General features: G+C 45.6%; 2 protein-coding genes across 3 annotated transcripts in view; one reads left to right on the top strand and one right to left on the bottom strand.

The window, feature by feature from the left end:
* ASH2L (ASH2 like, histone lysine methyltransferase complex subunit) overlaps positions 1–387 on the bottom strand; it is a 34,295-nt gene extending 33,908 nt beyond the window's left edge. Inside the window, exon 1 of one of the 2 annotated variants that reach the window (XM_007661081.4) lies at positions 285–387. The gene's annotated coding sequence lies outside the window, so the exon portion shown is untranslated. The remainder of the gene's footprint in view (positions 1–284) is intronic. The other variant, XM_001519463.6, reaches the window with a different exon arrangement.
* Positions 388–5,435: 5,048 nt separating this feature from the next.
* On the top strand, positions 5,436–11,245 carry LOC103167928 (nodal homolog 2-A-like). The gene is made up of 3 exons (XM_029064732.2): positions 5,436–5,754; positions 8,394–9,052; positions 10,182–11,245. The coding sequence occupies exons 1-3, from the start codon at positions 5,523–5,525 to the stop codon at positions 10,338–10,340; spliced, it is 1,050 nt and encodes a 349-aa protein (XP_028920565.1). The 5' UTR covers positions 5,436–5,522; the 3' UTR covers positions 10,341–11,245.
* The last annotated feature ends 3,672 nt before the right edge of the window (positions 11,246–14,917 follow it).

The following is a 14,917-nucleotide window of genomic DNA, read 5'->3' as shown; positions in this document are numbered from 1 at the left end:
GAATGAATGAATGAGCGAGTGAGTGAATGAATGTGTGAGTGAATGAATGAATGAGCAAGTGAGCGAGTGAATGAATGAATGAGCGAGCGAGTGAGTGAATGAATGTGTGAGTGAATGAATGAATGAGCAAGTGAGCGAGTGAATGAATGAATGAGCGAGTGAGTGAATGAATGAGCAAGTGAGCGAGTGAGTGAATGAATGAGCCAGTGAATGAATGAATGAGTGAGTGAGTGAATGAATGAGCGAGTGAATAAATGAATGCAGAGGTGGGAGAGGGCTCTCACCCGCTGTCCGCCTCCCCCGCGCTGGGCTCCGCAGCGGGGGCGGCCGGGGCTCCTTCTCCGGTCGGAGCCGTCCCCGTCGTCCCCGTCGTCCCCGCCGCCACCGCCGCCGGAGCCTCCCCATCCTCGACCGCCGCCGCCGCCGCCGTGGTCGTCCCGGTGCCCGCGCCCGAACCCGCCGCCGCCATCTTGGCCTCCTCCTCCTCCTCCTCCTCCTCCGCCCCTCTCGCGAGATCACGCGCGCTACGTCTCGCGAGACTTGCTTGGCAAGGATAATGGTGAAGAGGGGGCGCGCGCGCGCGCGCGGGGTGGGGGGGAGAAGGGGGGCGCGCGCGCTCTCCCTCCCTCGGACAAGTTAGCAGGGCTGGAGGCCCAACTGCCCTGCCCCAAAGCCCTCTCCACCTCTGCCATTCCCCAAATGGGAACGGCTCGAGTCCTTGTCCCACTTCTCAGGGGTGTTTTTGGCCTTCCACCTTCTTGAGTTTTATACAACGACAATAATGATGATGATTAATAATAATAATGGTACTTGTTAAGCCCTTACTATGCGCCAGGCACTGTACTCTTCCCAGTTCTCAGGGGTGTTTTTGGTCTTCCACCTTCTTGAGTTTTATACAACGACAATAATGATGATGATTAATAATAATAATGGTACTTGTTAAGCCCTTACTTTGCGCCAGGCACTGTACTCTTCCCAGTTCTCAGGGGTGTTTTTGGTCTTCCACCTGCCTGAGTTTTATACAATGACAATAACTATGATTAAAATCAATAATGCTAATTAATGGTGTTTGTTAAGTGCTTACTGTGTGCCAGGCACAGTACTTTTCCCAGTTCTCAGGGGTGTTTTTGGTCTTCCGCCTTCCTGAGTTTTGTATGTCGACAATGATTATGATTAATATCAACAATACCAATAATAATAGTATTTGTTAAGTGCTTACTATGCACCAGGCACTGTAGTTTTCCCAGTTCTCAGGGGTGTTTTTGGTCTTCCACCTTCCTGAGTTTTGTACATCGACAATAATTATGATTAATATCAATAATACCAATAATCATGGTATTTGTTAAGCACTTACTATGTGCCAGGCACTGTACTCTTCCCAGTTCTCAGGGGTGTTTTTGGTCTTCCACCTTCCTGTGTTTTGTACATTGACAATAATTATGATTAATAATAATACCAATAATCATGGTATTTGTTAAGCACTTACTATGTGCCAGGCACTGTACTCTTCCCAGTTCTCAGGGGTGTTTTTGGTCTTCCACCTTCCTGAGTTTTATACAATGACAATAATTATTAATAATAATAATGGTATTTGTTAAGCACTTTCTATGCACCAGGCACTGTACTTTTCCCAGTTCTCAGGGGTGTTTTTGGTCTTCCACCTTCCTGAGTTGTATACAACGGCAATAATTATTAATGATAATAATAATGGTATTTGTTAATCACTTACTGTGTGCCAGGCACTGTACTTTTCCCTGTTCTCAGGGGTGCTTTTGGTCTTCCACCTTCCTGAGTTTTGTACATCGACAATAATTATGATTAATATCAATAATACTAATAATGGTATTTGTTAAGCGCTTACTGTGTGTTAGGCACTGCACTTTTCCCAATTCTCAGGGGTGCTTTTGGTCTTCCACCATCCTGAGTTTTATACAATGGCAATAATAATAATAATGGCACTTGTTAAGCCCTTACTATGCACCAGGCACTGTATTCTTCCCAGTTCTCAGGGGCATTTTTGGTCTTCCACATTCCTGAGTTTTATACAACAAGAATAATAATAGTGGTATTTGTTAAGCACTTACTATGTGCCAGGCACTGTACTAAGCACTGAATAAAAGTAATTGTGGTATTCATTAAGCACTTACTATACCAAGCTCGGGGTGGTTACAAGCAAATTGGGTTGGACACTGTCTTCTGTCCCACAAGGGGCTCACAGGGGCTTACAATCTCAACTCCCATTTTACAGATGAGGTAACCGAGGCACAGAGAAGTCAAGTGACTTGCTCAAGGTCACACAGCAGACATGTGGCACAGGCGGGATTAGAACACATGACCTTCTGGCCCGTGTTCTTGTCTGTCCGTCTCCCCCGATTAGACTGTAAGCCCGTCAAACGGCAGGGACTGTCTCTATCTGTTGCCGACTTGTTCATCCCAAGCGCTTAGTACAGTGCTGTGCACGTAGTAAGCGCTCAATAAATACTATTGAATGAATGAATGAATGCTCTGTCCATTACACCCTCCATAAGGTCCTGTGCATTTGGAGAAGAGCAAATATTAACCTCATATTTGGAGAGAGGGAAAAGGATACTATGGTAAGCAGTAATAAAAAACCCATAAGTGTAACTTTAACACCTAGGAAGATGCTAGAACAAGTTATCTAACAATTAACCCATTGAGAAGCAGTGTGGCCTAATGAATAGAGCATGGGTCTGGGAGTCAGAAGCGTTGGGTGTTAGTCTTTAGAGATTGGTCCTGGACCTGATTCTCTACTAAATTTGTGCCAGAGACCCTGGGCTTAGTTCTGAGATCTAGAAGAAGAACCCTGGATTGTCTAAAGTGTCATTTTACCCTAACAGGGAAAAAATAAGTTAGTCATTCAGATAATCAACTGAGAGCACTCATCCCTCCTTACACAACTCAGCTTCATTCTAGCTGGAACAGCAGAACTTGGTCCCAATATATAAAGGAATTTTCCCTCTTCAATCTTTCTTTCTCCTCTCTCCCCACTCTCACCCAAAACTCACAGCCAGGGACAACATATTCGAGATGGAGATGGGGAGAGATGTTTCTTATATGCACTTGAATCTTTAACCTTTGGACATCTGGTATTCACCACAACCTCAACCCCACAACATAAGTACATATCTATAAATTATATATTTATACTGATGTCTGTCTCCCCTTATAGACTGCAAGCTCGTTGTGGGCAGGGAATGTGTCTACCGACTCTCTTGTTTTGTCCTCTCCCAAGTGTGTAGTATGGTACAGAGGGAGAAAAACATTAAAATAAATTACAGACAGGTGAAGCAATTGGTCATTGCCCTTCAGAAAAAATGTAGAGAAACACTTTTATTTCTGTCGTGCTTTCTCAGGGGCTTAGTACAATTCCTTCTAAGCCATACTTTTGAGTGATATGGAGTGACTTTATTACTGTTTTCAAGTTTCATATCCTTTGAGACATTGAACAAAAGGAAAGGGTGTTAAATGAGAGGGGAAATTTTAGTTAGACTTGAGGAAGGTCTTCACTGTCATGCTTCTGAAATACCAGGTTACCAAAGAGAGAATGTGGAGCTTCTAATTCTGAGGTCTTTAAGAAAGGAACAGACTATTAACTGTCCTGAATGGTTTAAATATTTGCAAACTCGATGATCGGTCCCAACTCCATGCTTCTACTATTGTTTACTAATAGTCTTTCTCTGAAACCCCGTTAAATAACTGCAAGACTAGATTTGCGTAGGAGCTGGTAAAACAGGGTGAAAAAAACCAGTTTGTCCATAAGAGGGCAGTGAGGCCCCACATTTGAGAGAAAGGTTGGCAGCCTTGACTAATGATAATAATAATAATGACGGAATTTGTTAGGTGCTTACTATGTGCCAAGCACTGTTCTAAGCGCTGGAGAGGATACAGGTTATCCCACGTGGGGCTCACAGTCTTAATCCCCATTTTACAGATGAGGTAACTGAGGCACAAAGAAGTTAAATGACTTGCCCAAAGTCACACAGCTGACAAACTGCAGAGTCAGGATTTGAACCCATGACCTCGGACTCCCAAGCTCGTTTTCTTTCCACTGAGCCATAATGCTTCTCTAATTTCAATCTCCAAGCAATCAATCATTGATATTTATTGAAAGCGAACTCCGTGCAGAGCACTGTACTAAACGCTTTGGAGAGTACACTAGAGTAAGTAGACACGATTCCTGCCCTCAAGGAGCTAAAAAGAGATGGGCCTGGGACTCAGAAGGACCTAGGCTCTTATTAACTCAGGATAATAATAATGGTAATTGTGATATTTATTAAGCGCTTACTATGTGCCAGCATTGAAGTAGGTAAAATACAACCAAACTGGACACAGTCTCGGTCCCACATGGGGCTCAGAGTATAACAAGGAGGGAGACCAGGAATTCAATCCCCACTTTCCAGATAGGAAACTGAGGCCCAGAGAAGTTCAGTGATTTACCCAAGTTCACACAAAGCAGGCAACTGGCAGAGCCCAGATTAGAATTTAGATATCTTAAAGTACATCTCCTCCAAGAGGCCTTCCCTGATTAAGTCCTCCTTTCCTCTTCTTCTACTCCCCTCTGTGTCACCTTGATTTGCTCCCTTTATTCATCTTTCAAGCCCATAGCAATTATTTACATGTCGGTAACTTATATTAGTGTCTATCTCCCTCTCTAGTCTGTGGGAAGGGAACATGTCTACCAACTGTGTTATAGAGTACTCTCCCAAGCGCTTAATACAGTACTCTGCATACAGCACTCTATAAATATGATTGATTGATTGAAATCCTGACTCCATAGCCCATACTCATTTCCAGAGCCAGTAGGCCATCCCAGTTAGTGTGTTAGCCACTGGCCCCACTCCTTACCTGTGCTATTGTTCAGGTTCTTTTTATCATCAAGAGAGTGGAAAGGGCTATGAAAAGTTCTTCAAATGATTGCCAGAGGCCACATCCCTCCTCCCAACCTGGAGCAGGGAACAAACTCGGTTTTTCTTCTTGTTGCTTCTGAACTGTTGAATTTGGTCAGTCATTCTTTCCCTCTGTGTTCTGTTCTCTCCTTTTTAGATTATGAGTGCCTTGTAGGTCAGGGATTGGGTATGAATTAATGACTGGGTATTTTTTTAATGCCCTTTCTGTGCTTCATGTATGTTAAGTGTTTAATCCCTGCTAGTATTGATTGACTGAAGAAGGCTCTGAAGCCAGGCATAGCAACCAAAAACTAGGCATCTTTAACAAGTGTCAGTGGCATCCAGTTATTGCCTGCTGAGAGGGCTAATGCCTCCCTGTTGTATAACCTGCACCTGAAGTTCCCCCATTGAAGTCAGAGTGGAGTATCAGGCCTCTAGAGGACCTGGGCAGTGAAAATACACCTGGATCCAATCAAGTTTCATTGCCAAAAAAGCTTTCTGTGGGAGAGGGAGGAAAGGGGTGGAGTTCCCCCAACTGACCAGGGAGGTATTTATAGGCAATACTGGTTCCAGTACTATTGACCTCAGGGGCTTGTGGGGTTATTTGGGTACAGTATGGGGTTCTTTGGCCTTGGGCTTTTGGCTCTTAGCTTTTGTTGTGTGTTACCTGATCTGCTGGAAGCGGGAGACTCCTCTCAGCCCAAATCTTCAGGTGTAAACCTTTGGAAGGAACTGATGCAGGATTTCTCTTCCTCCTCCTCTTCTGCAAGTCGTCCTGGACATCATGGTTCAAGGAGAGGGTTTCCCCTGAGAGGGGGCAGTGAAGGTTTCTTCTTTGTGGCAAAAAGTAAGGTGTTTTTTTGCTGGGTGAGTGGGATGTAAGTTATATCAATTAATGGTATTTACTGAATGCTTACTGTCTACAGAGCATTGTATTAAGCACTTGGAAGGGTGCAAGATAACAAAGGTGATAGAAATATTCCTTCCTACATGCTTTTCTTCTGAGTGGCAAATAATTCAAGATATGTAGAATGTGATGGTGAAGTTAGTGGATTTATGTAAGGCAGGATATTGAGGGAGGGGAGGTTGGGCAGTGTTCTGGCAAAATGTGTGTGTTCATGACATGGCTTAAATGGAACAAAGGTAGAATTAGAGTGTTCTGACTACCTGTCTAGACATGGTAGTGTATGAAATAGATGTGGGTGGGGCTGACTCTTACAAAGGTCTTCCTCAATGTGGGGGTTCTACAAAAAATAGCCTTGTGATATAGGAAAGTTGAATTCCTGACTGGTAATGGACAGAGAAAACTCAAGTGATACTTCCCTAATCATATAAAGAGCCATAACTTATTTTCAAAGTTGGTCTCCCCCTCTAGACTGTAATGCTGCTGGTGGGAAGGGAATCTGTCTACAAACTACTGTATTCCCAAGAGCCCACTAGAGTCCTCTCCACACTGTAAGTGCTCAAATACTGTTGATAACATTTCTTAAGTTTGAACTGAACATAAACTCTCAAAGATAATGTGTGGAAAGGATGAATCCCTCAAGCTAAATAGTTGCAGGGAGGGAAGCAGAGAAAACTGGCTAGTGACCAGTGTGTTTAAAATTTGTTTTGCTAGTCTTCCATCTTGGAGTTGTGGTAAAACAGACACAGAGGTTAAAAGTGACTTTTTATCCAAGATCAAGCAAAGAGTGAGGCCTAGTGGAGAGAGCCTAAGCCTGGAAGTCAAAGGACTTGAATTCTAATCCTGACTCTGCCAGGTGTCTGCTATGTGACCTAGGATAAGTTGCTTCTCTGCCTCAACTCCTTCATTTGCAAAATGGGGATTCAGTACCTGTTCTCCCTTATACTTAAACTGTGGGACCTGATTCCTCCAGCACTTAGTACAGTGCTTGCCACATAGTAAGCACTTAAATACCATTATTAAGTGGAGCAACTACAGATCGGAACTAGGCTCTATCCGGAGCTCCAGGCCTTTCTGGTCTCTGAATTTTTAGCCTTGGGAAGGGAAGTGAGATCCTGGCAGTGGCTAGAGCAAAGCATCCATTCATTCAATAGTATTTATTGAGCACTTACTATGTACAGAGCACTGTACTAAGTGCTTGGAATATACCATTTGGCAACAGATAAAGACAATCCCTGCCCAATGATGGGCTTACAGTCTAATTGGGGGAGACGGACAGAAACAAGACAACATAATCGTGATAAATAGAAACAAGGGGATGCATAATGAGGTGTACAAATAAATAGGGTAATAAAAATGTGTACAGATGAGCACAGTGCTGAGGGGAAGGGAGAGGATCAGGAGCAGAGGGAAAGGGGGCTTAGCTGGGGGGGAGGGAAGGGAGAGGGAGCAGAGGGAAAAGGGGAAGCTCAGTCTGGGAAGACCTCTTGGAGGAGGTGAGCTCTCAGGGTTTTGAAGAGGGGGAAGAGAATTAGTTTGGTGGAGGTGAGGAGGGAGGGTATTCCAGGACAGCAGTAGGACGCTGGCCAGAGGTCGGCAGGATAGGCGTGAACGGGGGATGGTGAGGAGGTAAGTGGCAGAGGAGCAGAGTGTACGGGGTCGGTAGTAGAGAGAAGGGAGGTGGAGAGGCTTGAAGCCCAGAGTGAAAAGGTTTTTTTTGTTGTTGTTTCGTGCAGAGACTGATGGGCAACCAGTGGAGGCTTTTAAGGAGGGGAGTGGCATGCCCAGAGTGTTTCTGCAGGAAGATGAGCTGGGCAGCAGAATGAAGAATAGACTGGAGTGGGGAGAGATAGGAGGAAGGGAGGTCCGAGAGATGGCTGACACAATAATCCAGCCAGGATATTATGAGAGCTTGTACCGGTATGATAGTTGTTCAGATGGAGGAAAGGGCGGATCTTGGTGATATTGTAAAGGTGAGACCGGCAGGCATTGGTGACGGATTGGATGTGTGGAGTGAATGAGAGAGTGACAGGCTAGGAAACTGAGTGAAAAGATGAGGGGGAAACTTGTGCTACTCTGAGCTTCCAGGATCTTTTCGGTCATCTCTTGGACTCTGTGCTCCTCTCTGCTTCAGTGGGGTAATAATAAAAGGGAAAGGATAAGTTGCAGGGGAGGAAAGCTGCTACTCCTTGAACCAGTGGTCAGTGTAACAAAGTAAAAAGACTTTTTTTTTTTTTTGCTTTTGAGAAGCAGTGTGGCTTAGGGGTAAGAGCCTGGGCTTGGGAGTCAGAGGACATGGGTTCTAATTTTGTCAGCTGTGACCTTGGGCAAGTCACCTAACTTCTCTGGGCCTCTTACCTCATCTGGAAAATTGGACTAAGACTGTGAGCCCCATTTGGGACAGGGACTCTGCCAACCTGATTGACTTGTATCTACCCCTGTGCTTAGAACAGTGCTTGGCACATAGTAAGCACTTAACAAATACCATTTAAAGAAAAAAGGGAGGGTGGGCAAAAACTGGGATGAAGTGTTTTTAAGAGCTACTTATTATGACCCAAGGTGCTCTTCTCTTTTTCTTCCAGGCTTCCAAACAGTGGGACATCACTGGAACTTGTCCTTTGAGGCCATTCCCATTTCAGGGGTTCGACCGGTAGTCGAGCTGTGGGCCCAAGTGCCGGCGGGTCCTCGAGCCACCCACCTGACCCTGGAGCTCCAGGATCCCCGCAGGGGGCCGGGCTGGTTCCTGCTAGGCTCCTACCCTGTGACGCTCCCTTCTGCCCACCTAAGCAGCTTGGTAGTGCTGGATGTCACTTGCCTCCTGGTTTACTGGGCAGAGCTCCACAACCTGCTCAAAGGGAAGGGGAAGTGGGTAAACGGCCAGTTCTCAGCTGGCATGGTCAACCACGCCATCCTGGGAAACTGTGTGGCTGATAAGAGTAACATGGTCACTCTGATAGTGGCTTCCAAACATTCTACCCGACCCACTATGATCCGAGTAGCTCAGATGGCAGGTGCCAAGAGGGTGAAACGGGAGACTCCAGGCCTTGAGGAAGAAGATGTGGCCTCTAGCCAGCTGTCCCATGACAAAGGCTCCTGCCGGCGGGTGAACATGGTCGTGGACTTCAACCAGCTACCGTGGGGCAAATGGGTTTTGGCACCCAAGTCCTTTGATGCCTACCAGTGCCAGGGGACCTGCTCGACACCTCCTCAGCATTCTAATGTCAACTATGCTGTGATCATGGTAAGGAATGATGTTTCCTTATGCTAATCTCCACTCTCATGGGTCCTTAATGAACCTCGTCAGATTGGATGTAGTCTTTCAGCAAGGATCTGGGCAAGAAATGTCCCTTATGGCTCCAAAGAATCCCTTAAACCCTCACCCAAAGGTACAGAAGCAGCATGGCATAGTGGATAGAGCATGAGCCTGGGAGTCAAAAGGCCATGCGTTCTAATCCCAGCTCTGCCACTTGTCTACTGTGTGACCTTTGGCAAGTCACTTCACTTCTCTGGGTCTCAGTTACCTCATCTGTAAAATGGGGATTGAGACTTAGCCCTAAGTGGGATAGAGACTGTCAGCTCCTTTTGCTTGTAACCACCCCAGCATTTAGTACAGTGCCTGGCAAATAGAACAAATACTGTATAACTTACAGATATGTACAAAAGTGGGGCTGGAAAGGATGGGGATGAATAATAATCATAATTTTTAAGCACTTTGTGCCAATCACTGTTCTAAGCACTGGGGTAGATAGGTAATCAGGTTGTCCCACATGGAGCTCACAGTCTTAATCCCCATTTTACAGATGAGGTAACAGGCACAGAGAAGTGAAGTGACTTGCCCAAAGTCACACAGCTAAGTGGCAGAGGCAGGATTAGAGACCACAACCCCTGACTCATAAACCCATGTTTTTTCCACTAAGCCACTCTGCTTCTCTAATATAAAGAGAGCAAGGCAGGGCAATGCAAAAGGGAGTGGGAGAAGAGGAAGGGAGGGCTCAAGTCAGATTAATATTTTACCAGAAAATCAGGACTGGGTTCATTCTATGCAATCTTTCAAACAAGCAGTGTGAGCTACAATCAGGAAACTCTCTCTTTGAAAGGAGACCAACCCCAAGGAAAACTAAATCCCAATTCACTGGAGAACCAATAGGTCTCTTTTTTTTTTTTTTCTTCCCCCTCAATTCCCTTACAACTCTGTGGGTGGAGCAGTATGGTAACATTTGGGTCCAAGTGGTCAAACCTAGGCACTTAATCACATCCTTAATGGGTCTGATCCTAGGCATAGGTGGGTTCCCCACACTCCCTTTCTCAGGATGCCATGGACTCCTACACAGGTTAAACTGAATGCTTCTTAATCCTTTACTCCTCCATAGGGCTTGCTACACCACTTACAGCCCACATATGCAGTGAGCACACCATCTTGTGTACCCATACGGATGAGCCCTCAAAACCTGATCGTCACTGATGAAGACCAGAGCATGGCAATCCACTACTTGGAGGATATGGTGGTGGAGGAGTGTGGCTGTATCTAATCCAATCACCAGAGAGCCCAGGAATGCCCCCCAAAGCAGCCACTCGGGGTGACTGCCTAGCCTACACGAGGCGAGGGTGCGAGGGAACTCCTCTATGATCTACAAATAATGTTTCGATCCTCTTGACCCTGGTTAGAATGTATAAACTTCAGCAGAGTATGGGGTTGTACATGTCGGAGATGGGATTCAAAAATGGGAGAAGAAGCAAGTTTTGGAAGAGAGGGACATTAAAAGAAACAGTGTAGATTTGATCCCAATCTGCCTAAAGCAGGAGTTCTCTTCCAGTTTTTTTTATGGCAGCTGCTGCTAGCCCGAGGCCCTACCCACTCCCAGGTGACTTCTGTTTATATTCTGAAATCTAATGTGTATATCAATCAATAAAACTTTAATCCTACTCATTGTGGAAGATCCATTGTTAGTGTTTTGAATAGTGCATGGAGTTTAGAACTTAGTTTTTTTGTTTGGGGTTGCGGGGGGGCTTCTCCCTCTCCCTCTTGTTGGGAAAACAGGTGAGACTATAGCAGTTCTTTCTCCCTCGAGTACTAAAGATCTTACCTGATAAGACACAGCACCCCAAAGCAAACTGCCAGAGGTTAGGAGTAATTCCAAGAACCAGGCAAGCCTTGGCTTCACACAGCAAGCATTTGGACAATTGGCATTGTTCCACAATAGCTCAGGCAAAGGAAATGTATGAAACTAGCTGTTATACTTCCTAGAAGAGGTAGAAATTCCTCAGCAGTGAAGAGCTCTTCAATCCAGCCCACCCCCAACATAACCTTAGTTTGGAAGAAACATGGGCTGAGCAGGGCTCAGCCCTAGCAAGTTGGGACTCGTGAAATCAGAACTGAAGTTCTGACCTATTGAAGGGCACAGCATGCCCAGCCAGTGGGAAGCAGTAACTTCTTCCTTTTTCCCCTTTCTCCCTTTCCCAAACTCCCTGTTGATTGTGAATCTAGAACTCAACTGATTAGAAGGCAGCCGGGTGATCAGATCTAACCAGTCACAAGCTGGCTCCTGTATGTGGCAACTGCAAGGTATTATATATTACCATTGTGCTTATGGGGTTCTTGAAGAGTTCTATCATTACTGGATCTTGTTTGGGCTTACCTGCTTTCTTCCTTCGGAAGACTCATGTTGATACTTGCTATGTCTCAAGCACTGTTCTAAGTGCTGGGATCGATATAAATTAATCAGGTTGGACACAATCCCTGACCCACATGGGACTCCCACTCTTCATCCCCATTTTACAGAGGAGGTAACTGAGGCCCAGAGAAGTGACTTGTCCAAGGTCACACACCACACATGTGGTAGAGGCAGGATTAGAATCCAGGACCTCTGACTTCCAGGCCCGAGCTCTATTCATCAAGCCGTGCTGCTGCTTTAAAGGTGTAGTTGGAATCCATAATGTCCTTTGCTACAACAGAGCTAGGAAATCTCTTTTCCCTTCTCCAGCGGAACTGTACTCTTCTGGCATTCCTGGTCTTCTGTTCTAATGACCTTTAAATGTTTGCGTGGGAGGACTTCTATAGCGATTGTCTCATTTGGAGGGGAGTTCTCACTATACAGCAACTTTGGAATGGCTGAAGCTTCCAGCTAAAAATAGTCCTCTGAAGTACCTATGGCTTGGGAATGTACTTAGAATCAAGTGGAGGGAAGAGTTCTGGAGGCAAGTGTTGTTGAAGGTTAAGTGCCTAAAAATCACAATTTATAGTGCTTTGAGTTACTGCAGAACTTGTCTAAAACTGAGCTGTACCCTTAAATGATAAATGCTATTACTGGGTCAGATCACATTGTCTCTAACAGTGACAAGGATGTTTGGAGGAAGTGAAGAAGTTGCCCTTCTTGACTTCTATACTTTCCATCAAACATCCCTGTCTCTTTCGTAGCCCTATTATGGACATCTCGTTCCTCAATTTATAGAACCCACCCTTGAGCCTACTACCCTTTTCACATGAACAACTTCTTATGATGATAATGAGGGCCATGTTTCATCACTTCCAGTGTATAGCACTCTTCCTCTATCTCACCCCACCCACTTTTTTCCACTTCCCTTCTCCCCATCTCTCTCAAAGTTCACATCTCTTGGGGGTATCCAACTCCAATCTTCCTTTTTGCCCCCCAACTTAGGGAAGAGATCTGACTGTAGTAGCCCTCTTGGTGCTCTGAAATGGTTCCAAGAATCTGCTCTTTGAGGAAGTAGGGATAGTGAGTCGTCCTTTCCCCCTTTCCTTATTTGGTTCGTCCATCTTGACTTGACTTCACAGAATGAGTGTCTACCTATTCTGTTATATTGTACTTTCCCAAGTACTTAGTAGCATGCTCTACAAACAGTAAGAGCTTAATAAATACAATTGATAAATTGTAGTAAAGGGAAGCAAGAAACTTGTGCCACGCTGAGCTTCCCAGATCTATTGGTCATCTCATGACCTCCGTGCTCTTGTCTGCTTCAGTGGGATAATAAAAGGGAAAGGACAAGAAGAAAAAAAGTTACTCTTTGATCCAGTGGTCAATATGGTGGTACTAAAGTGGATTAGGTTTCCTGCTGTGTGGCAGGATGGGATCAGCCCTCCCAGGTTTAGCTGCCTGGTTCTAGCCCCATATGTGGGCCTGATTGGCCCTTTGGTATTTCCATCTCCAAAGAGCTAATGAGGAATATTAAAAATAACTCCGATTTTACTATCGCAAAGCATGAGACCCCGTGGCACAGGAATGAGTGACTACTGCTTTGCATCTGTTTACTGCCTCTTCCTCACAAATCACTTGGGGCTAAAGGGAGAGAATTGGAAATGTGTACCAAGTGAAAGGGAACAGATTGTCCAAAATATAGAGGCTGGTTCACAAGGATATGGGAAATAGCCTCATGGACTGGTATTTGTATGAGCTGGTCAGGACTTGACAGGGAATGGAGCTTAGAACAGTGCTTGGCACTTAGTAACAATAATAATGATGGCATTATGTGCTTAACAAGTACCATTATCATTAAAAAGATGTCAGTCAATAAAGCTGCATGCACAGTAGTCCAAGGAGCTTTTGTCTTCCAACCCATCCTGCTTTCAAGTCTTAAAAATAATAATAATAATGGCATTTATTAAGTACTTACTATGTGTCAAACATTGTTCTAAGTGCTGGGATACAAGCACTATCCCAGCATAGATAGGAATAAGATAGGAAGAGAGGAGAGCACAAGTATTGAATTTCCATTTTGTCAATGAGGGAACTGAGGCACCAAAAAGTTGTGACTTGTCCAGGGTCATACAGCAGGCACATGGTGGAGCTGGGATTAGAACGCAGGTCCTCTGACTTTCAGGCCCACTCTGTTTCCATTACACCACACTATTCCTCATGTCATTCTCTTAGCACTTTGCCTCTCAACCCAAGAACAATAATGCTTGTATCATTCTTGTCAGATGAAAGACTGAACACAGGCACCATACTTTCTAACACTGGAGTGGCAATAAACTTCCCCTCAATTTGCAGGTCTCAAAGTCTTCAATATTTTGAAATTTTGGGTTCTTCAATTTTCTGCCAGTTGGGCCCTGAACACTATCCCTCAATCACTGCATATCTCCCTGAAAATTCTGTTTCCTTGAAAAAAGTAACACCTCCTTCTTTCTAGAGAGGCAGCTCTATATTCTCACAACTGAAATCTGGCAAACTTCCTTAACTCCCATTCTCTCCTAGACCCCCTCCAATCTGGCTTCCGTCCCCTCCATTCTACCGAGACTGCTCTCTCTAAGGTCACCCGTGACCTCCTTCTTGCCAAATCCAATGGCTCCTACTCCATTCTAATCCTCCTTGACCTCTCTGCTGCCTTTGACACTGTCGACCATCCCCTCCTCCTCCATACCTTATCTCACCTTGGCTTCATGGACTCTGTCCTCTCCTGGTTCTCCTCTTACCTCTCTGGCCGATCATTCTCGGTCTCCTACGCTGGAGCCTCCTCCCCCTCCCATCCTTTAACTGTTGGAGTTCCTCAAGGGTCAGTTCTTGGCCCTCTTCTGTTCTCCATTTACACTCACTCCCTCGGTGAACTCATTCGCTCTCACGGCTTTGACTACCATCTCTACGCAGATGACATGCAGATCTACATCTCCGCCCCTGTCCTCTCCCCCTCCCTTCAGGCTCGCATCTCCTCCTGCCTCCAGGACATCTCCACCTGGATGTCGGCCCGCCACCTAAAACTCAACATGAGCAAGACTGAGCTCCTCATCTTCCCTCCCAAACCCGGTCCTCTCCCAGACTTCTCTATCACCGTTGATGGCACGACCATCCTTCCCGTCTCTCGGGCCCGCAATCTCGGTGTCATCCTTGACTCGTCTCTCTCGTTCACCCCACACATCCTATCCGTTACCGAGACCTGCCGGTTTCACCTCTACAATATCGCCAAGATCCGCCCTTTCCTCTCCACCCAAACGGCTACCTTACTGTTACGGGCTCTCGTTATATCCCGGCTAGACTACTGTGTCAGCCTTCTCTCTGACCTCCCTTCATCCTCTCTCGCCCCGCTCCAGTCTATTCTTCACTCCGCTGCCTGGCTCATCTTCCTGCAGAAACGATCTGGGCATGTCACTCCCCTT

The sequence above is a fragment of the Ornithorhynchus anatinus genome, chromosome 5 (assembly GCF_004115215.2).
Source record: "Ornithorhynchus anatinus isolate Pmale09 chromosome 5, mOrnAna1.pri.v4, whole genome shotgun sequence".
NCBI classification, from domain to species: domain Eukaryota; kingdom Metazoa; phylum Chordata; class Mammalia; order Monotremata; family Ornithorhynchidae; genus Ornithorhynchus; species Ornithorhynchus anatinus.
The sequence above is the reverse complement of the archived record's forward strand: the minus strand, read 5'-3'. Positions and strand labels throughout refer to the sequence as shown.

What these genes read in the sequence shown, in the direction of transcription:
- LOC103167928 (XM_029064732.2), top strand. Translation starts at nt 5,523, where the DNA reads ATGGGGTTCTTTGGCCTTGGGCTTTTGGCTCTTAGCTTTTGTTGTGTG. An exon ending in TTTCTTCTTTGTGGCAAAAA is followed by an intron (nt 5,755 to 8,393) that starts GTAAGGTGTTTT and finishes TTTTTCTTCCAG; the next exon opens with GCTTCCAAACAGTGGGACAT. An exon ending in TCAACTATGCTGTGATCATG is followed by an intron (nt 9,053 to 10,181) that starts GTAAGGAATGAT and finishes ACTCCTCCATAG; the next exon opens with GGCTTGCTACACCACTTACA.